Raw genomic sequence first — 22,559 nt, 5'->3', positions numbered from 1 at the left:
CCTATGTAATATTTTTTTTCATGAGTTCATATTGTACATGTTTGTAATTTTGTATTGATCAACACATTGCACATATCTTTTCATAGTAATAACTATTCTTCTAGAAATCATCATTTTCTTAATATCATTGCTGGACATTTAGGGAATTTCCAGTTATTTGCCATCATCCCACAATATCCTAGCTAATATTTTGTTTTTACTTCTTAGAATAAATTCATAGAAGAGAAATTACTTGATCAAAGATATATGCAGTTTAAGGTATTTTAATGTCTCTTGCTAAACTGCCCTCCAGAAAAAGGTTGTAACAATTTATATTTCCATCTGCAGGATGTAAGAGTGTGTTTTTTTTCCATCTTTTCCAAGAATGGGTAAGATCATTTTTTAAAATCAGAGACTATTTCTTGTATTTCTCTACTACTCCTTAAAATGATTCAACAGAGCTGGAGACACAGTGGACACTAAAGATAGTTTTGATAAATTGATAAATAAGTACTGTTCTTTTCACTACTTATGACTACAGATTTTTTTAAGTAAATAATTATTCATTCACTCAACATATTTATACTACATGAGATTGTCCTTGGTGTGCCTACTAAAAATGAATATAGCCATCTAGAAATGAAATAAATACTTTGAATTACTGAAACATAAGACAGTGATGACTAGTATCAAAGGTAACGTGTATAAAAGCTACTCTTAAAAAGAAAATGTTCTATTGTCCCAAGAAGTCTCTTGGGAACAAACAAATTGTCTCATTTTTCTAAGAATAGGAAGTACTAAAACTTCTCCCCTGGGGGAAAAGGACTATGAATTTAGGATATGAAAATCTTCCCATCCATTAGCTATTAGAGTCTTCAGAATCAGGGGAATTGTGCTAGAGAGGAAGCCAAAACCTGGTATGGATTTTCATAGTCTCAGTACATTTTAGAACCTGTCCTTCCTTCAACATGAAAGGGGAAAAAGTCAACACTAAAATTTCTGGGGAGAGTTTTTATGTTTTTATCCATTCCTGAAAGTTTGTTTCATTTAAAGATATCTCAGGGTTAGGGCGACTAGATGGATGTCCTATTTAGTTAGGTGATTTAATTTTACGAGGCTCCTGCTAAATTATCAGAAAGATCATACTAAGGTAATAATTGGCCCCACTTTTCCAATGTACAAATCTTTTCACCTTATGTAAAGTGGTAATCATTAAAAATTAGCATAGCTTCAGAAATTACTGATTTGAAACCTCAATTAAAAGGATATATCCCATAATCCTTTTATAACATTTTTCTCTCTATGATTTGCTGAAAGTACTAGAATGAGTTTGTAGCTCATAAAGCATTATGTAGTAGAAAGAGCATGTGAGTGGGGTCAGAAGATGTGGATTCTAGTCCGACGTCTTCTAATAATGGTTATTTAACTTTAGGCAAGTCCCTTCTCTTGGGGCTATAGTTTTCTTTACTATAAACCAAAAATCTCGCTTAGGTCAGCATTTCCCAAAGTGCGTTCCGTGGAACACATGTTTTATGAGATCTGCCACTTAAAAAAAGCAGTTCAAGGTTGAATACAGTTGGGAAATGCTGCATATAATATGTGTCTCTTAGAAATTCACAGTGAACATTAACATATTAAAACCACTCTAGTTTAGGAACCCACTTAATTTTGGTTAGCCTAGCATTTTTCACTTATTCGATTAAAGGTAAACTTTACGTTTGGGGATCATATCTACTAGAGTTCCAAACAACACACTTTTGGGAAATGATGGTCTAAGATCCTTTGATATGCCTTGATTTATGGTACTACTCTTTCTCCTACGGGTTCAGCCTATCCCTGAAACCTGCTCCTCCTTCTGGGATCTCTCCTTCACAGAGATGACCACAACGTTCCAGTCTGTCTCCCAAAACAAAATCCTGAGGGTTATCTTAGCTCTCTTCTCCTTATTCATTCCCTCATATGCAACTATACATCAAATCCTGTGGAGTCCACCTCCTTACTATTTCTCCCATCTAGTCCCTCCTGCCCACTTCACCTGCAGCATATTTCATCCCAGTTGTTGCCACCACCTCCTAATTTACTCCTGCCCCAGTCTGGTCTCTCTGGTTTCCAAAACACAAACTCACTTGTTCTGGGGCTTAAAATCTCCAAAGATTTTATTATTTATTAATATTTCCTAGAGTATCAAGTTCAAACTCCTTGGTTTAGTACAGGAGCCCCACCCACCACCCCCTTTTTGAAGAAGCCCTTCTACCTTTTCCTCCCACCTCTTTGACCCTTTTCGGTGCCTGTCCTGACAAAATGGAACTGCCTGCAGAGCCTCTAAAGCATTGTGCTGTTTGGTACCTCCATGCCTGCATAGGTATTGTTGCCTTTGTCTGAAACGCCAGTTCCCTCCTTCCTCATCAGGTTAGCTCCTCCCTGTCACTGAACATTCAGTTCAAGAATCCCCTCCAGTGGCACCTGGGTGACTCAGTTGGTTAAGCAGTGGACTCTTGATTTTGGCTCAGGTCATGATCCATCAGGGTTCACGCCCAGCAGGTAGTCTGCTTGGAATTCTCTTTCTCCCACTCCCTCTGCTCCCGCACCCACCTGCGCGCTCTCTCTCTCTTTCTCTAAAATAAAAAAAATAAAATCTTAAAAACAAAAACAAGAATCCCCTCCACTGGAAGGCTTTCTTGATCTGCGAATGAACTCTGCAATAGTGACTTCTTTGCATTCTTTACCCACTAGACTATGTACTTTTTGAGGGCAGGAACAACCTTGCCATGTCTTTCTTGCCTTTGTATTCCTAGGCCTTAGTTAGAACTCAATAAACCCTTGTCCAATGAATGAATGGTTTCATGGTTTAAAGGAAATGATGAGAACTTGCTTACTTTCCTCAATGGCTGAAAGTGACTTTTGTTTTGTTTTTCTTTCTTATTAACCTTGACCAACCTAAGCTCTGGGAGGAAAGATAGTTGACTAAAAGCTATCTAAAAACACTCGATGATCTATTTTTTTAAAAGAAGTTCAATGAGAGGAGTATCTTCCTTGTATAGTATCACTCAGCCTGGTAATAGCATTTGATGACAATAGAGATTTATTAGGTCTGGCACTCAGGTGTGTATAATCTCAATAAACCTGGTCATGAGGGAAGTGGGATGAAAGGCTATAGACAGATATGCATGAATTATCACTTATCCAAATGTTTGCATTTGTTAATTTAAAAATATTTACTGTAAAAGGTACCATGCTAGTATTATGGAAGATATAAGAATAAGTAAACTGTTGTATTACATTCATTAGGGAAGATCATAACTTACTGAAATAATTATAATTAGAGGTAACAAATGATGAATTCCACAAGAAAGGAACAGAAGGCAAGGAATTGGTCAGCAGCACCATCTTCATTTATGAGATTGCAATATTCTACACAAGAATATTAAAGCACCTACAAAATTTAAATCCAAAAGTGCAGTTATGTTTCCAAAGTACAAATATCTCAGGAGTGAAATGCCGCTAGTAACTGTTCTAAATACCAGTTTGAAACGGATTGTGTGCCAGTTTGGAACAGACTGCGCAAAAAGATTGGAACCATTTGAAAGTCCTCAAGAATATCTGAAAAAAAAAGGGGGGGGGTGTAATTAACCACACCAGGATAGGGCCCCAGGACAGAAAAATGAACACTCTGGTTCTTAGAAAGGGAGCCCAGGTGTCAGAAATGTACAGTCAATTCTTTATGTGTGAAAATTCGACTTGCAGATACTCTTTCTTAGCAAGCCAATGAGAAGACATGATAAAGGAATGTTCACTGCAACTAATCCCAGGTCACACTTCCAATTGGTCAGTTGTTTTAATGCTGTCAACAAACTTGCTTTGCATGGAGCCAGGCGAAAATGATTGAATTATATTTTTTCCTTTGATCAACTTTAGAAGGTCAAAATGAAGATATAAAAACTTAAGATTAAAATTTAGAAGTCTGACCAAGTCAAGCCTGCTTCAAAATAAGCTGTATCAGAAAAACCTTATACCTAAACAATTTCAGTAAAGGGGTGACAGAAATTAAGAACGCAAAATAAGCAAATTTCAAAAGTAAAAAGTAATTAAAGATAACGGAAATGTCCAATTTCTAAAAGCTTCTCAACATAGTGCATGAAAATACGGAGAGTTGTCGGCCAAAATGGGTTTTCCTAAAAAAAAAAAAAAGTCCTCACGGACTGCAACGACAATGGTCTCTTAAGCGCCTAAGACATCTGATGTGCTGCTGGGGTCTTTGAATACGTGGATGACATATAGGTGCATGCATACAAGTCCTTGACAGATCTGCTCGATGCTTCAGTGAGTCCCACGGCCCTGGGACAGAGGCCACTGGGCCTTCTTCCAACGAAAGGCGAGCAGGGGATGGGACAGCACCGGGATTTTCCTTCCTCGCTCATTCATTCTCTGATTCACTGGTTCCTGGAGGCGGTTCACAGGCGCGCGCGGAGGAAAGGCGGAGCACCGCGCCAGCCCGGTCTGGGTGCGGTCCCGCGCCTGCAGGGAGGGTGAGCAGGGAGGGCAAGGGGGCGCGGGCGGGGGGCGCGAGCGGGGGGCGGACGCCCGGGAGGGGCGGGCGCGGCCGCCTGCGCCGGAAGTGAGTGGTTGGCGGCAGGCGGGGGCAGCTAGCGGCCGGGCGCGAGTCGGTCCGCCTGTCCGCCGCCCGGCCCTCAGCTCCGCCTTCTGCGTCTCGGCCGGACGCGGCCGCACTCGGATCGGCCACCGCTGGGCGCTGCGGCCGCCCCGCCCGCTGCGCGCTCCCGCCCCGCCCCCGCCGCCGCCGCCCGGTCGGTCGGTCAGTCAGTCAGTCACGGTGCGCGCGGCGCGGGAGCTGCGGGCGCTCACGGCGTCTCCCAGGAAGGAGCGCCGCGCCTGAGGAGGCGGCGGCGGCGGGAGCGGCGGCTGCCCAGCCCCGGGCCGCTGGAGGATCGAGTAGCTGCCGCGGTGAGTGCTCAGCCTCGCTCTCGAGGCGGGCGGAGAGGCCGACCGGGCGCGGACTGTGAGGCGCTGCCGCGGCTCCTGCCTCCATTTTCCCGGCGCCCGGCTCCGCCATCCGGGCGCGGTGCGGGCGGCCGAGCCTGGGGCGGGGTCGCTGCCGGGCCGGGGCCGGGCTCGTTGGACCACGCCCAGCGAGGCGGTGGCGGGTAGGTAGGGGTCGGTGGGGCCAGGGCTCCCCACCCCCCTGCGGCGCGGGGGGCAGCGACGGAGGGAGACAATGAGATACAGGACCGCCTGGGGAGGGTGCGGTTGGGCTTGGACCCGGCACCGGGTGCTGGTGGCCCGGGACCGCGAGGAGGAAAGGACTCTCCCGGATTAGCCGCAGAAACCAGTGATTCGGTGTCTGGGATTCGTCGGGCTTCGGTGCCCCCCACCTTTCATAAATGAGTTCAGTGCAGAGATCTAGAAATGCGGGGCGCCTTCTGCGTCTTCTTTCTAATTAAGCAGGCTAAGTAATTGCTCCCTTGCTTTTGAGCCCCCTCTCATCTTGGTGTGTCTGTGTGCATTCCCGCCGGAAATCCAAACTGCAATTCATGGGGGTGGGGGGTGAGGAGGAGAGGGAGGCAGTGTAATCGTGTTAGAATGCCTTCATTTTAGGACAGTCTGGAAGCTGTGGTTTTCTTATTCAGACCGCGTCTTAGGGTGTCCCCACAGTGTGAGCTGGGAACCGCATAAGCCTTAACTGCTTCTAAGCACGAAGGCGTTGCTTAGTATGAATTAAGAGCTTTTTGGAAGGGTATAAGCGTCGTGTCAAATGTCTCGTGTGTGGGGGGGTTTATATTCTGTGGGAAGAACCGTTGGGGAAATCTGGGAGAATTGAAAGATTCTTCACTTCACCTCCCAAAAAGGGTGATGTGTCTGCAGCATTTCTCTCGGAGATGTGGAGAGCTGCCTGTGTGTATGTAAAATCTGCTGTATAGGAACCGTAAAGGTAACGGGCTAGAGATAGGGCGTGAACGGGTTTTTAAAAGGGTGGTAGTGGGCTCATAGAAATATTAAATTCGGCGAATCTTTATGAAATACCTGCTGTCTGTTAGAGTGGGGGACACAGAATGGACAAGACCTGCAGCACGGAGTGGTGAAAAGAGCTCTTCGAAGCCAGGCAAACTAGAGGCTCCCTAAACCCTGGAATTGGCTGGCAGTGTGACGGCTAAGCTATTAACTCTCAACAGTACTTTTCTATCAGTGAAATGGGAATAACACCGCCTGTTTACCCCCCCGGGTGGTTGTCAAACAGATTAAATGAGATAATGTATGCAAAATGCCTGGCACCTTTCAAGGTTCTGAGGTGTTAGCAAACGTTGATTCCTTTCTTCCCTAGCCTACTGCTCTTGGGATTTTCCTGCTGGTAAGGTGGGGGAAGAAGTTAAGGTAGGTAATTGTAATGCAATACATTACATATTAAAATGTTGAAGTAAAGTTACCAAATAGGGGAGCAAAGAGGAGAGATTAATTGTAGATTGGGAGCACAAGGGGGAAATTCATGGAAGCTGTGGGATATAAGTGGAACCTTCAAGAATGGGTGGGATTAAAAAAAAAAGGAGGGATAGGATTTCAACTGATGTAGATGGGGAAGACATTCCAATCAGAGGTGGTGATACTATCCTTTGAGAGCCCAATTGAGGAGTAAGACCAATGGAGGAAGGGCAAAATAGAGACGCTCAAAAGCTTTTTAGCTGTTGTTGAGTCTGACCTTCAAAGATTGTCTCTGTTATTTTGCTTTTTGTGTTGTGAATTTCCCAGAAACCAGATCTAGTCCTATTCAAGTAAGTACCAAAATGTCTACAAAGCTTTAATACATGATTTTTTTGATTAGACATTTTGTGTTATTTGGACTGCTGCTGTCTTCTGTTTGAATTTAATAAAGAATTATTTGTAGATGTCTTCTCATGGTGAATATTAGCTCTATTTGGTAGAAAAAAGCAGCTGATTTTTCAGATTCAGAGGTCTCATTAAGATTATATGATGGTAACTGACTAAAAGGAGTGGAGTAGTGTGCCTCAAACTCTGGGTCAATATAATTTGTTTTTACTAATATTTTAGCACTTTATTCTCCGAAGAAGTGTTTTTAACCATGTCTTTGAGGATGATTAGAATGACTTTTCTTTTGGTTTTGCTGTTGTTTGGTTTTTACCCCATACATAATTACTGTATTGTTAGATTAGCATGGTGGGGGGCACCTGGGTGGCTCAGTCAGTTAAGTGTCCGACTCATGATTTCAGCTCAGGTCATGATCGTAGGGTTGTGAGATCGGGCTCCACGCTGGGCATGGAGCCTGCTTAAGATATTCTCCCTCTCTCTCTCTCACTCTCTCTCTCTCTCTCTCTCTCTCAGGGCGCCTGGGTGGCTCAGTCGTTGGGCATCTGCCTTCGGCTCAGGGCGTGATCCCGGCGTTCTGGGATCGAGCCCCACATTGGGCTCCTCTGCTGGGGGCCTACTTCTTCCTCTCCCACTCCCCCTGCTTGTCTCTGTCTCACTGGCTGTCTCCGTGTCAAATAAATAAATAAAATCTTAAAAAAAAAAAAAAAAAGATTCTCTCTCTCCCCCCCCCCAAAAAAATTAACAAAAAATAAGATTAGCATGGTGGATGATTTCACACTATTCATAGATTCTGTAGAATCTCATGGCTTTGTCTTGGTTCTGAAGTAGTTCAGTGTCAACATTAGTACTGTTCATCCCAAACTCTTAGGAAAATTAATATTAGCAAAACAAGATATGTGACCTCAGGCAAATCTCTTATCTTGGATTCTCAATTCCTTTACCTGTAAAATGAGAAATTTAGATTAGATCACTGATTTTCAGTTTGTAAGTTACTGAACTCTGGAATTTTGAGGAGGAGCTTCAAGGTTCTATAGATGTTTCACTTCAGTCTCATTAAAAATGTATTTTAAGCCTATAGTAATTAAACGTGACTACTAAATGACATGCCCTGTTTTAAATGCTTTACATGTAACATTTATTTAATTCTTGCCAGAGGTAGGTTGTGTTACTGTCTGAGCAGACAGGCACGGATTACAGAGCTATAAAGTGACAGAGCTGGGTTTGAAACCAGGCAGCATAATTCTTAAGCTTGTATTCTTAACCACATTTTTATATTGCCACCATAATAAAATAAATAGCACACACAAGGTTTTTTTTATTGTAAAATATACAACATGAAATTTACCATTTTAATTATTTTTAAGTGTACATTTCAGTGGTATTAAGTACATTCACAAAGTTGTGCAACAATCATCACTATCTTCAGAACTTTTTCATCATCCCAACCTGAAATTACTCATTAAATAATACCTCTGCGCCGCCTCCCCTTCTGGCCCCTGGTAATCACTTTTCTACTTCCTGTTTTTATGAATTGGACTATACTAGACTTCATATAAGTGGAATCATGCAATATTTGTTCTTTGGTATTTGGCTTGTTTCACTTAGCATAATGCCTTCAAAGTTCATCATGTTGTAGCATGAATCAGAATTTCATTCCTTTTTTTAAGGCTGAATAATATTCTATTGTGTGTATATATCACAGTTTACTATCCATCTGTAGATAGATGTTTGCTGTTTCCACCTTTTGGCTATTGTAAGTAATTGCTGCTCTAAACATTGTCATACACATACCTGTATGAGTCCCTGCGTTCAGTTCTTTTGAGTATATACCCAGAAGTGGTCTTGCTGGATCATATGGTAATTCTGTTTGATTTTTGAGGAACCACCATACTGTTTTCCACAGCAGCTGCAGCATTTTACACTCTAGAAGCAATGCACAAGGGTTCCAGTTTCTCCACATCTTCAGCAACACTTGCTGTTTTCTGGGTTTTATTTTGTTTTGTTTTATAATAGCCATCCTAATGAGTGAAGTGGCATATCATGGTGGTTTTGATTTACATTTTTCTGATGATTAGTGATATTGAGCATCTTTTCAAGTGCTTATTGACCATTTAGTGGTGGTGGTTGTTGTTGTTTTGGTGGAAATGTCTGTTCAAGTCCTTGGCCCATTTTTAAAATCGGGTTGTAGGAATACCTTATATATTCTGGATATTAAGTACATATCAGATCCATGATATATAAATACTGTCTCCCATTTCCATGGGAGACATTTTTATTCTGTTGATGGTATCTTTTGATGTATAGAACTTTTTCATTTTAATGACGTCCACTTTATTTTTCTTTTGCTGCTTATGCTTTTGGTGCCATGTCCAAGAAATTGTTGCCAAATCCAATGTCGTGAAGCTTTTCCCCTATAGTTTTTTCTAACAATTTTATAGTTTAATCTCTTGTGTTTAGGTCTTTAATCCATTTTGAGTTAATATTATGTATGGTGTTACGTAAGGGTCCACCTTCATCCTTTCACATGTTGGTATCCAGTTTATCAGCACCATTTGTTGAGAGGACTGTTCTTTCTCCAGTGAATGGTCTTGGCACTCTCATGTACATATATAAAAAATTTTAGTTCAGAAGCATTTGGCATTGATGGGTGTCTGTGTTGGTGTAGATCCACATGATTGGATTCAGTGTCCTTGCATTTGCTAGTAGGTTAAAATGCAAATCTTCGTGAAGACCTTGACTGTCAAGACCATCACCCTGGAGATGGAGCCTAGTTACACCATCAAAAATGTGAAGGCCAAGATCCAGGATAGAGAGGGCATTACTCTGTGCCACACACAACAGAAAAGGCTCATCTTTGCAGGCAAGCAACTGGAAGATGGCTGCCACACACTTTCTGATTTCAGTATCCAGAAAGAGTCAACCCTGCACCGACCAGGTGCTGCATCTGAGGGGTGGTATGCAGATCTTTGTGAAGACCCTGATCAGCAAGACTATCGCTCTGGAGGTGGAACCCAGTAACACCATCAAGAATGTGAAGGCTAAGATCCAAGATAAAGAAGGCATCACCCCTGACCAGCAGAGGCTCATCTTTGCAGGCAAGCAGCTGGAAGATGGCATCAGTCTTTCTGATCACATTATCCAGAAAGGGTCAACTCTGCACCTGATTCTCCATCTGAGGGGTGGCTGTTAATTCTTAAGTCTTTAATTCATAGTGCCCAATGATGGCATTACTTTGCACTCCAGCCATTTGTCCCAATTAAGCTTAGAAATTACCAGTTTCAGTAATAGCTGAATCACTGGTTTTTTCAATAGCTGTTCAAAATGTTACTAAAGATTTTGTTGCATGGTTAAAGCACACACACACATTGAAAACCATAACACATTCAAGACAATTTTGAAAGAAAAAAATTCGTAGTTTAAAAAATTTTTGAATAAATTTAATTGAAGCATATCCTGAGACTACAAAAGCGGCTACCAAAACAGAACAAAAGCTACGACCTACTTGGAACTGCTTATATAGGTGAAATCAAAACAAAACTTTATAGTAATAAATGAATTGCTTAGATTGTTATAAGACTTGTAACTGACATACTTAATCCTTAATTTGTCTCTTTGAGTTGGTAATACATTAATATATTTGAACATAAAATAGTATTAGCAGCACTTTTTTCAGTTTTACATATTTGAGCTGCGGTATAAAGATTTCATTTGGGGGATGCCTGGGTGGCTCAGTTGGTTAAACGTCTCCTTTCAGCTCAGGTCATGATCTCAGGGTCCTGGGATCGAGTCCCACATTGGGCTCCTTGCTCAGCAGGGAGCCTGCTTCTCCCTCTGCCTGCAGCTCCCCCTGCTTGTGTGCTCTCTCTCTTTTTCTCTGACAAATAAAATCTTAAAAAAAAAAAAAAAAAAAAAAGATTTCGTCTGGGAAAGTTTTGTCGGGAAATACTAGAAAACCCCCAGATTAAACCTCCTCTAAAGCTTCATCCCATGCTCTTACTGCTGTTACTTTAAGATACAATTTACCACATGTTAGGGCAGATGTCTTAAAGTAAATGATTCTTGATTTACAAACTGGCTTTTAAAACAGTATATATTTTGCTATTAATAAAATATTAATAAATATTTATAATTATTAAAACATATTGTTTCTCTGCTTTAGACAGAGCTAGATGTAATGGAGAAGTCAAACAGCTAGGTATTCTCCCCTCCAAAACAGAATGCCAGTTTAAGTGTGGGATAGAAGGAATCAGTAGAGAATGTAGTCAGGGGAGCAGAATCCAAGAAGAAGCACAAGGTATTGGGATTTCAAAACAAGTGAAGAGATTAGGTTTGGAAAAGAAGGGACAAGTAAGCCATCCCTTTACATGAGAAGAAAAGCCAGGTTGGGAGGTTCATAATTGATGTCTTATCATTATGTGACACTTAAAATTTAAGCTGCCTAGTGAAGAATGGTGAATCTGGAGAAAGTTAGAACTGTAAACATATTAAGTAGGCCCAAATATTGTAGAACTGCAGTAAATCAGTTTTGTAACCGTACTTACGAATTAGATGCTTTTTTGGAAAACACCTTTAAAAGGATCTTACTAAGTTTGATATGTGAAGAAAAGGGTTAGCTAAGTCAGGACAGCAAAACAACTAATAATGTGACTTGAAAATACAGTATATTCTTTATGTATCCCAACTTGTACATGCCTCTATCCATGGTTCTCAGTCATGCTTTGTTCTCCCTAATTTTTCCAGTCAGAATCCCCCTTACCCTTTGAAAGCCTTTATACACCTCCTTTGTGAAGCTGTTAGACACCAAGCAGAATTAATTCCTTTCTTCTTCATTTCTCTAGACTCTACTTGATTTGCCTTGTGTTGTAGATAATTGTGTACTGTCTTAAACCTCCCTGAATTTTGGAGTATTGGACCTTTCTTCATTTGAAATACCTCTTAGTCCCTTAAATAGAATAGAAATTCAATAAAAAGGTTTTAATGAAAACTGTTATTTAAAGAATTATTTACAGTTGGTATTATGTCTGAAAGCATTCACTAAAATCTAATAATGTTATTTATTTATAAAGAATAATTCTTTCTTTGCTTCTTTGGCTTATTTTATATTTCAACAAATGACTTTAGAGACTAGTGAAGGGAATCAGTGATCCCCTTATCTGTGAATAGAGTACTTTATAAATGTTAGTAATGGCTCAAAAACTTTTTTGTTTACTCTAAATACTTAAAGAAATATTTTTTAAAGCAGGAGCAATGAATATGCTACATTATGTTTGAAAAATCTTGGGTTTACTACTTGGAAATACAGAAATTCCAAAGTCTCGATCTTAGATCTGTTTAATTTGGTACTTGATTTTAATGTTTGTCTTAACTAAAAGGCAGCTCATATAGGGACATACACTCAAAAAGAGTAAGTACATATTTGGTTATGCTTTGTTAATGGAGACACTCATTGTTTAATTTCCATCCATCAATTTTGCAGATTTGGCTAGTAAGGTTTGCTTTTCCTGTGCAAACCAATGCGAGGATTTGCTGTTTGTGTGTGTGTGTATTTTTTAAGATTTTATTATTTGAAAGAGCACAAGCAGGGGGAGTGGGAGAGGGAGAAGCAGGGAACATGATGCAGAGCTCTATCCCAGGACGCTGGGATCATGACCTGAGCCCAAGGCAGCCACTTAACCAACTGAGCCACTCAGGCACACCTGTATTTATATATTTTTAATAAATGTGTTCTGAATCCATAGAAAACTGTGTTTGGAAAGCATTTAAAGAGTTAAAAAATGGTTTCTCTGTTTTTAGAGTGCTGATCAGGTACAGTGTTTCAAGATGACACACATTGTTTTCTTTTGGAATACAGTTTTTTTCTTACCAAGTTTTAAAATACCTCACTTATTTTTAAGGTACCAATTAATTTTTTGGTTTTGTTTTTAAAAGCAATGGCTAGGTAACATACTACTAATAGTCACTACAGAAAGTCAGCAAATTTAGACTCTTCTTTTTGTAAAAGATAAATGCTTAACTTTTTGACACCTCTTTTTAAATGCTTTGCCATGAAACAACCAATAAACCTGTTTGGTACAAAATGCTATGATCACTCCTCAACTACATCAATAGAATATTGTAACACTTGGCATTCTTCTTACTTCACCTTCTCTTTTGCTTCAGTGGTTGCTTTTGAAATTAAACCTTCCTTCCCCGCCCCCAACTTTGTTTTGTTGAGGTCAAAATAGCTGCTTCATGAAGGATTATATAATATACTTTTTCCATAAAAGATTGTTTCGTTTTTGTTTTTTTTTTTAAGAGAGGGATGCGGTGGGGGGTGTGCAGAGGGAGAGAATCTCCAGCAGGTTCCACACCCAGCATGGAGCCTGACATAGGGCTTGATTGCACAACTCAGATCATGACCTGAGTCAAAATCAAGAGTCCAACGCTTAACTGATGAGCCATCCAGGCACTCCCATAAGATATTGTTTCTAATAAGGAAATAATTTACTGTTGAAACTGTATCTTCTCTGGAACACCTGTCTCTTGTAGCAGCTTCCAAAAAAGGTAGGTTCTTTATTTCATTATGGAAAAAGAACCTAGCAAATACTATCACTTTCTCCTCAGAATACTTAGAATTGCTTAGTACCAGAATACTTTGTTACTTTATGTGATGTGTGATTGTCTGACAAGTGGCCATAAGAAGATACCAGTGTCATTTTGTGTGTTAGGGAAACCTATATATTCTATAACATATTACATTATGTTATACTTAAAATATATATGTTATTATAGTACAGATTAAATATAAAAACTACTAATATATTCTTATATCCTGTAGATCATCACTCATATCTCCTGGGGTACAATCACCTCCATTTTGGAAATCACTGTACAATTTTACTGAATTGCTATTGTTAATGAGTCTTTCAGATTAAGTTCCATTTTATAGAGTATAATATTCTTATATGAAGTCATCTTAAAAATAAATCACTCAGGGCAAGACATTCTCATTCTCTTACTAATTGGAAGGTGATGTTCGTGGAAGAAAAATAGATAAGTTTCAGCAAAGTGGGACCCAAATAAAATTTATTCTAGACCACAATTGAAATTCTGGCTTTTTTCAGAAGCTTAAATTTGGATTTTGCAGTATGCTTTTGGGAGTTATTTAAGGTGAATTAAAGGTACCCATTGAACATTTAGTTTAGTTATTCACCTGTTTTGATAGACTAGACAGAATTTTTTTTGACAGAATTTTTTTCTGATATTTTTAGTGACATATTAGAACATTTCCCATGCCTCCATCCTTTACCTTTCCCCAGTGTCTCTACTTCTCCCCATCCTAGAAGCAACTTCAACCACAGGTAAATTTTGCCTTTTTTGTAACTTTGTGTTAGTTGATTGTCTCAACTAGAATTTTATATATGGAATCATTCATTGTCCCCCCCCCCCCACTCCTTTATCTCTCCCTTTCCTGTAATCTGGCTTATTTTCAAGCAGAATAATGATTTTTAGATTGTTCCATCTAAATTGTTGCTTGTTTATCCATTCACCTGTTGATAGCATTTGGGCTGCTTCCATTTCTGGCTCTTACAAATAAAGCTGCTATGACATTTGTGTACAAGTCTCTTCATGAATATATGTTTTTATTTCTCTTGGATAAATACCTTTAAGGACATGCTGGGTTATATAGGGCAGGTGTATTTTTAATTTTTTAAGAAACTGGCAAACTTACCCAAAGTTGTATCACTTTATATATTCAACAACAGTACTTGCCGCTGTAATGCATATGTAGTGGTGGTATCTCATTGTAGTTTTAATTTGCATTTTCCTGATTGCTGGTAATGTTGAGCAATTTTCCAGGTTCATGTTAGACATTTCGGAAGTGAGTACGAGTCTTTTGCCTATTTTAAACATTGGGTTACCTTTTTTATTTTTTATTTGTAGCAAGTCTTCATATATTCTCAATACAAGATCTTTATCAGATATATTTGTGAATATTTTCTCTTAGTCTGTGGCTTGCCTGTTTATTTTTTTAATGGTGCCTTTCAAAGAGCAGAAGTTTTTATATTGGACTTCATCAAAGTGTTTTTACTTTTATGGTTTAGTATTTTCTGTCAGGATAAATCTTTGCCTACACTAAATTTGCAAAAGGTATCTTCTTATGTTTTCTCCTATGAGCTTTATAATTTTAGCCTTTACATTTCAGCCTGTGATCCATTTTGGATTAATTTTTGTTTATGGTGTGATGAAGAAGTCAAGGCTCCCCTGCCCCCAGTATTTATATCTGTTCGAGCATCATTTGTTAAAAAATACTTTGTACTTTAATTTGTCAACTATATCTCAATAAAACTAGAAAAACAAAACCAAACTTTCCTTTCCTCCTTATGTACTTTGACATCCTTGTTGAAAATCATTTGACAATATACAAATGAGCCTATTTGGACTGTTCATTCTGTTACATTGATGTAATTCTCAGTTCTTTGGTGATTACTACATTGTCTTGATTACTTAGCCTTATAGTGAGTCTTGAAGGCAGGTGGTTTAACCCAAGGTCTTTCACCAGATTGTTTTTGGCTGTTCTAGTTCATTGCTTTTCCATCTAAATTTTACAGTCAGATATAGGTTATAATTACTTAGTGAATACTTAGTTACTTAGTGAATACTTAGTTCAATATGGGGACAATTGACGTGTAACAGTATTGCATTTTCCAGTCCATTAACATGGTGTATCTGCCCATTTATTTAGTTTTTAATTTCTCTCAACAGTATTTTCTGTTTTTCAGTTGCCATGGAATATTTTATGTGAACATTGCATGCTGCCCTATTTGTGTTATTTCTTACAGCTATATTGTTATTTACACATGCTTATTTTTATGATATAAATTAAAATTTGGTATGGAGATTTTCCACATGATAAACTTAATGCATAGATGAAGGGCTCATATATTTTGCTGTGACAGTACTAGAAATAGAGGAGATTAAATATAACTTTAGAAACATTAAAGTAGAAATTTACAGCTATATAGTTATTGGAATAATTCTTTTGGCTTGTATGGTTGCAGATATTAATATTTAAAGAGGCTTGTTTTTGTTAACATAGTCCAGTGCTTTTGGAATCAGAAGTAAAGCAGAATCTTATCAGTTTAATTGGGGCATAAGTTTTTACCAGAGGATTTTGAGTTTGTACTTTTGCCTTCTCTTTTTTCCCCCTTATAATAATAATAATAATGCAAATATGCAACATTTAGAGATGAAAAAAAGAATAAAACATATTCCTACCACCCAGAAATGACCACAGTTTAAAATTTTTGGTATATTTTCTCATCTTTGTGTGTGTGTATTTATACAGCTCATTATTGTATGCACAATTTAGTTTTGCTGCTTTCATTTAAAGTTACACCACTGGCATTTTCCCATGCATTAAATGCTTTGTAAATAATTTACAACACCTACATTATAACCCAGAACAGACATAAGACACACCCCCAATTTACTGTTTTTTTCTTGTAGGATATTTAATTGCCCTCCCCCCCATTTTTCCCGCATTTTGTTTTTTAAAACGTATTTGTCTTTGATGAACATATTTGTTCACAATCTTTGTTCGTGTTTTGAACTTCATTTTAAAATAAATGAATTTTTTATCACAGCCTTTTGGCTAAGATCAAGTGTTGTGTCTTATCAGTTAGTGATTCATCAGTCTTATATAACACCCACTGTGCATTAGATCATATGCCCTCCTTAGTGTCCATCACCCAGTTACCCCATGCCCCACTGCACCCCCAGCAACCCTTAGTTTGTTTCCTATGATTAAGAGTCTCTTATGGTTTGTGTCCCTCTCAGATTTCATCTTGTTTTATTTTTCCCTCCCTTCCCCTATGATCCTCTGTTTTGTTTCTTAAATTCCACATATCAGTGATATCATATAATTGTCTTTCTCTGATTGACTTATTTCATTTAGCATAATACCCCCTAATTCCATCTACATTGTTGCAGATGGCAAGATTTCATTTTTTGATGGCTGAGTAATATTCCATTGTGTGTGTGTGTGTGTGTGTGTGTGTGTGTGTGTGTGCAGTGTACACTTCATCTGTCGATGGACATCTGGGCTCTTTCCATAGTTTGGCTATAGTGGACATTGCTGTTATTAATATTGGGGTGCAGGTGCCCCTTTGGATCACTACATTTGTATCTTTGGGATAAATACCTAGTATTGCAATTGCTGGACTATAGGGTAGCTCTGTTTTCAACATTTACAAACTAAAATTTTTAAGGAGTTTTAAGTAACAGCATTGTTGTTTTGTTTATTGACAGTGGTGTAAAAGTATTTTCTCTAAAAATATATTAGCTGTCCTAGCCATAAAACTGTGTCATACTGGAGAATTGCCTAAAATATATTAACTTCTACATTATGGCATCTATGTAGATAATTTAGGTGATTATTTGCTAATGGAACCCATGACTAATTTTACTTCCAGTAAGCTTTTTGGGAGAACGTATCTAATTTTTTGTAATCATGTATGGTCAAGTAAAAATATAGTATCAGCTGTAACAGCTATTTGATGAATGCTTATGACAAAAGAGTAAAAATTATTCATTCTGGAAATGTTGAATGTATCCTTCTTACAAAATTTGTCTTAACCCTCCTCCCCTGCCACCTTGCGTGTGTGTGTAAAATGAAAACATCTCAGATTTAAAATACTGTAATGTGTAGGTACATTAATTTTAAAATAAAAAATATAAATGGCATAAAAGTTCTGTTCTATTGTTAGAGATTTTAATAAAATTGCCTGAGGGCAGGAACCATATTTAACCCTTTGCTATATTTCCTGTAACTTATCAGCACAGTGCCCGACTCATGATAGTATTTCATAAAGCATTTGTTGAATGAACAGTATTATTACTTGTTAAAAAGTAGTAATCTTCTTAGGTGAAAATGACTTTTTTTTTTTTTAGTACAAATAAGTAGAGAGTTAATTCTTCTTGAACCTAGAATTGTTAATATTCTCAAATAATAATTAAGCTTTGTTCTTTCTGCTCTTCTGAGAGAGAAGCATGCAGGTAACAGCTATCCTAAATTGGTTTTTTTTTTTAAATTTTTTTATTTTAGAGAAACCCAAATCTGGCTTTATTTTTAACCAAAAAGGAAAGCTAACTTTTTAACCTAAGAATTCACTTGGAACACCTCGTTTGTTTTGTTACTTAAATTCCACGTAGAGTGAGATCATATGGTATTTGCTTTCTCTGACTTATTTTGCTTAAGATTATACTCGCTAGCTCTATCCATGTTGTTGCAAATGGCAACATTTCATTCTTTTTATGGCTGTATGATATTCCATTGTTTGTATATACCATTCATCATTCTTCTTTATCCATTCATCATTCTGTGGACATTTAGACTGCTTCCAGATTGTCTATCGTAAATGATGCTGCAATAAATATAAGGGTGCATGTATCTCTTTGAATTAGTGTTTTTGTATTTTTTGGGTAAATACCCAGTAGTGTGATTACTGGTTTATAGGATAGTTCTATTTTTAATTTTTTGAGGAAACTCCGTACTGTTTTCTACAGTAGCTGCAACAGTTTGTATTCCCACCAGTAGTGCAAGAGGGTTCCTTTTTCTCCACATCCTCACCAACACTTGTTTCTTGTATTTTTTATTTTAGCTATACTGCTGGTGTGAGGTGATATCTCATTGTAGTTTTCTTTTGTATTTCCCTGATGATGAGTGATGTTGAGCATCTTTTATGTGTATGTTGGCCATCTGGATGTTGTCTTTGGAGAAATGTCTATTCATGTCTTCTGCCCATTTTTTAATTGGGTTATTGTTTTTTGGGTGTTGAGTTGTATCAGTTCCTTATACATTTTGAACACTAGGCCTTTATCAGGTGTCATTTGCAAGTATCTTCTCCCATTCCATAGGTTGCGTTTTAGTTTTGTTGATGGTTTCCTTCACTGTGCAGAAACTTTACATTTTGATGAAGTTCTGATAGTTTATTTTTGCTTTTATTTCTCTTGCCTGAGGAGACATATCTAGAAAGATGTTGCTACAGCTGATGTCGGAAAAATTACTGTCTGTGCTCTCCTTTCAGGTTTCAGGTCTCACATTTAGGTCTTTAATCCATTTTGAGTTTATTTTTGTGTATGTTGTAAGAAAGTGGTCGGGTTTCATTCTTTTGCATGTAGCTGTTTGGTTTTTCCAACACCACTTGTTGAAGAGATAGTCATTTTCCTATTGGATATTCTTTCCTGCTTTGTCGAAAATTAATTGACCATATAATTGTAGGCTTATTACTGGGTTTTCTATTCTGTTCCATTGATCTATGTGTTTTTATGCCAGTACCATACTGTTTTAATTACTGTTGCTTTATAATATAATTTGAAGTCTTGGATTGTGATACCTCCAGTTTTTTTTCTTTTTCAAGAGCGCTTTGGCTATTAGAGGTCCTTTGTGATTAAATACAAATTTTAGAATTGTTTGTTCTAGTTCTGTGAAAATTGCTTTTGTATTTTGATAGGAATTGCAGTAAATCTGTAGATTACTTTGGGTAGTATAGACATTTTAACAACATTTGTTCTCCCAACCTGAATGTATGGAATGTCTTTCCGTTTCTTAGTGTTGTCTTGAATTTCTTTCATCAGAAAGATGAAACTTTCTGAATACAGTACAGTACAGAATACAGTACATTTACAGTGGGATGTTAGTTTCACTTTCTACTGCTTTGTTATTAGTGTATAGGAATACAACAGATTTCTGTACATTGATTTTGTATCCTGCAACTTTACTGAATTAATTTATCAGTTCTAGTAGTTTTTTGGTGGAGTCTAGATTTTTCTGTATATATTATATGTCATCTACAAATATTAAGAGTTTTACTTCTTCCTTACTAGTTTGGATGACTTTTTTTTCTTTTCTTTTTTTTTAATTTCCTTTTATGTTATCTAATTGCTGCAGCTAGGAATCCAGTTATATGTTCAATAAAAGTGGTGAGACTGTGCATCATTGTCTTGTTTCTGACCTTAGGTGAAAAGCTCTCAGTTTTTCACCATTGAGTGTGATGTTGGCTGTGGGCTTTTCATATAAGGCCTTTATTATGTTGAGGTGTGTTCTCTCTAGATCTACTTTGCAGAGCTTTTTTATTATAAAGGGGTGTTATACTTTGTCAGATGCTTTTTCTGTATCCGTTGAAATGATCGTATGATTTATATCCTTTCTCGTATTGATAAAGATGTATCACTTTGTTTTTGCAAATATTGAACCACCCTTGCATCCTGGAAATGAGTCCCACTTGATTGTGGCAGGTGATTTTTTAAAATGTATTGTTGGATTTGGTTTGCTAATATTTTCTTGAGGATTTTTATATCTGTATTCATGAGAGATATTGGTCTGTAGTGGCCCCCCCCCCCCCCAGTGGTGTCTTTATCTGGCTTTGGTATCAGGTTGAAACTGCCCTCATGGAATGAATTTGGAAGTTTTCTTTCCTCTTCTTGTTCTTGGAATAGTTTGAGAAGAATAGGTATTAACTCTTCTTTAAATGTTTGCTAGAATTTGCCTGTGAGGGTGTCTGGTCCTAGACTTTGGTTTGTTGGGAGTTTTTTGATTACTGAATGCATTTCCGTACTCATAATTGGCCTAGTGGAATTTTCTATTTCTTCCTGCTTTAGTTTTGGTAGGTTATATGTTTCTAAGAATTGGTCCATTTCTTCTAAGTCGTACAATTTATTGGCATATAGATTTTCCTAATAGTCTCTTACAATTGTTTGTACAGTTGGTGTTGGTTGTTATTTCTCCTCTTAGTTATTTTGTTTATTTGGGTCCTCCCTCTCTCTCTCTTTTTTTTTTTTTTTGATGAGTGTGGCTAGAGGTTTATCAATTTTGTTGATCTTTTCAGAAAACCAGCTCCTGGTTTCATTGATCTGTTCTGCTGTTTCTTTAGTTTCTATATCATTTATTTCTGCTCTAATGTTAAATCCATCTGGTTCAGGGTGTCATTCAGAGCTACTGTTTCCTTGTTGATTTTCTGTTTGGATGATCTGTCCATTGATGTAAGTGGGGTGTTGAAGTCCCCTATTATTATTTTGTTACTGTTAATTATTTCCTTTATGTTTGTGATTAACTGTTTTATGTATTTGTGTACTCCCATATTGGGTGCATAAATATTCACAGTTGTTATATCATCCTGTTGGAGTGTCCCTTTTATATAGTGTCCTTTTTGATCTTGTTAGTCTTTGTGTTAAAGTCTATTTTTCTGATATAAGTATTGCTACCCCACCTTTCTTTTAACATCCATTTGCATGATAAATGTTTCTCCATCCCCTCACTTTGAAAATGCAGGTGTCTTTCAGTCTGAAATGAGTCTCTTGTAGGCGGCATATAGATAGGTCTTGTTTTATACCCACCCTGTCTCTTTTGATTAGAGCTTTTCGTCCATTTATGCTCAAGATAATTATAGACATGTATTTATTGCCATTTTGTTACTTGTTTTGTGGTTTTTTCTATAGATTTTCTCTGATGCTTCTCTTGCTCTCTTTCATGGTTTGTTGGCTTTCTTTAGTGATATACTTGGATCTCTTTCTCTTTATTCTTTATGTATTATTGGTTTTTGATTTGTGTATTAGGTTTGTGTGTAACATCTTCTGCATGTAGCAGTCTGTATTAAGTTGATGATCATTTAAATTTGAACCCATTCTTTATTCCTCTTCCCCTCACGATTTAGGTATATGGTATCATACTTTACATCTTTATTTTGTGAATCCCTTGACGATTTTTAGGAATATACTTATTTTACTGCTTTTGTTCTTCCTACTTTTCTTATTCCTATTTATGGTTTTCCACTCAAAGAGTCCCCTATAACATTTCTTGTAGGGCTGCTTAATGGTCGTGGATTCCTTTAACTTTTGTTTATCTGGGCAACTCTATCTCACCTTCTATTCTGAACGATAGCCTTGCTGGATAGAATATTCTTGGTTGCAGGTTTTTGCTTTCACCACTTTGAGTATATCATGCCACTCTCTTCTGGCTTGCAAAGTTTCTGCTGAAAAAAAAATCAGCTGATAGCCTTATGTGGGTTCCCTTGTATGTAACTGTCTGCTTCTCGCTGCTTTTAAAATTCTTTTTTTTTTTTTTTAATCACTACTTTTTGCTATTTTAATTACTCTGTGTCTTGGTGTGAACCTCCTTGGGTTGAATTTTGGGAGGAATTTTGTGTCTCTTGGACCTGGATGGATATCTGTTTCCTTCCCCAGATTTGGGAAGTTTTCAGCTATTATTTCTTCAAATACGTGTTCTGTCCCCTTTTCTCTCTTCTTCTGAGATCCCTATAATGTGAATGTTATTATGCTTGATGGAGTCACTGAGTTCCGGAAGACTATTTAGACTGAAGTCAGTAATTAAGAAATAGAACTTCAGACAGAAAATGATTTAGAAGTGGTTGGGGGAGACCTTTGGATTTGCTAGTCCATCTTTTCTTTTGCATATTAAGAAAATGAGAACAAGGATTTAAATGATTTAGCCTGAAGTTGTAGTTAGTTAGTGGTAGAATAAGAATTTCCAGTTTCTCCTGACTCCTTGTTTAGTCCTACATGGCTTGGGCTAGGAAGATCTTGCAGACTTTCTTTAATGAACCCTTTCAGTAGTATAAGATAATGAAAGTTCTGTCTTTACTAATTCGAACATAGGGCATAAAAAGAAAAGATTTACTTGAGTTTTCTTTTTTTTTTTTCTTCTTAAGTGGGCTCCAAGTAGAGCCCAACACAGGGCTTGAACT

At 37.7% G+C, this 22,559-nt stretch overlaps 2 protein-coding genes across 3 annotated transcripts in view; both read left to right on the top strand.

Moving 5' to 3' along the window:
- The first annotated feature begins 4,767 nt into the window (after positions 1-4,767).
- The window catches only part of LOC123798225 (ras-associated and pleckstrin homology domains-containing protein 1), an 81,477-nt gene continuing 63,685 nt past the window's right edge, over positions 4,768-22,559 (top strand). Inside the window, exon 1 of one of the 2 annotated variants that reach the window (XM_045806537.2) lies at positions 4,768-4,941. The gene's annotated coding sequence lies outside the window, so the exon portion shown is untranslated. The remainder of the gene's footprint in view (positions 4,942-22,559) is intronic. The other variant, XM_045806538.2, reaches the window with a different exon arrangement.
- Positions 5,138-21,920, top strand: LOC123798227 (polyubiquitin-like). The gene has a single exon (XM_087862925.1). The coding sequence runs from the start codon at positions 9,692-9,694 to the stop codon at positions 10,004-10,006; it is 315 nt and encodes a 104-aa protein (XP_087719051.1). The 5' UTR covers positions 5,138-9,691; the 3' UTR covers positions 10,007-21,920.

The sequence above is a fragment of the Ursus americanus genome, chromosome 1, assembly GCF_024610735.1.
Source record: "Ursus americanus isolate L20-20 chromosome 1, mUrsAme1.1.p, whole genome shotgun sequence".
NCBI classification, from domain to species: domain Eukaryota; kingdom Metazoa; phylum Chordata; class Mammalia; order Carnivora; family Ursidae; genus Ursus; species Ursus americanus.
Note: the sequence above shows the minus strand (reverse complement) of the source record. Positions and strands in the feature narration are given on the sequence as shown.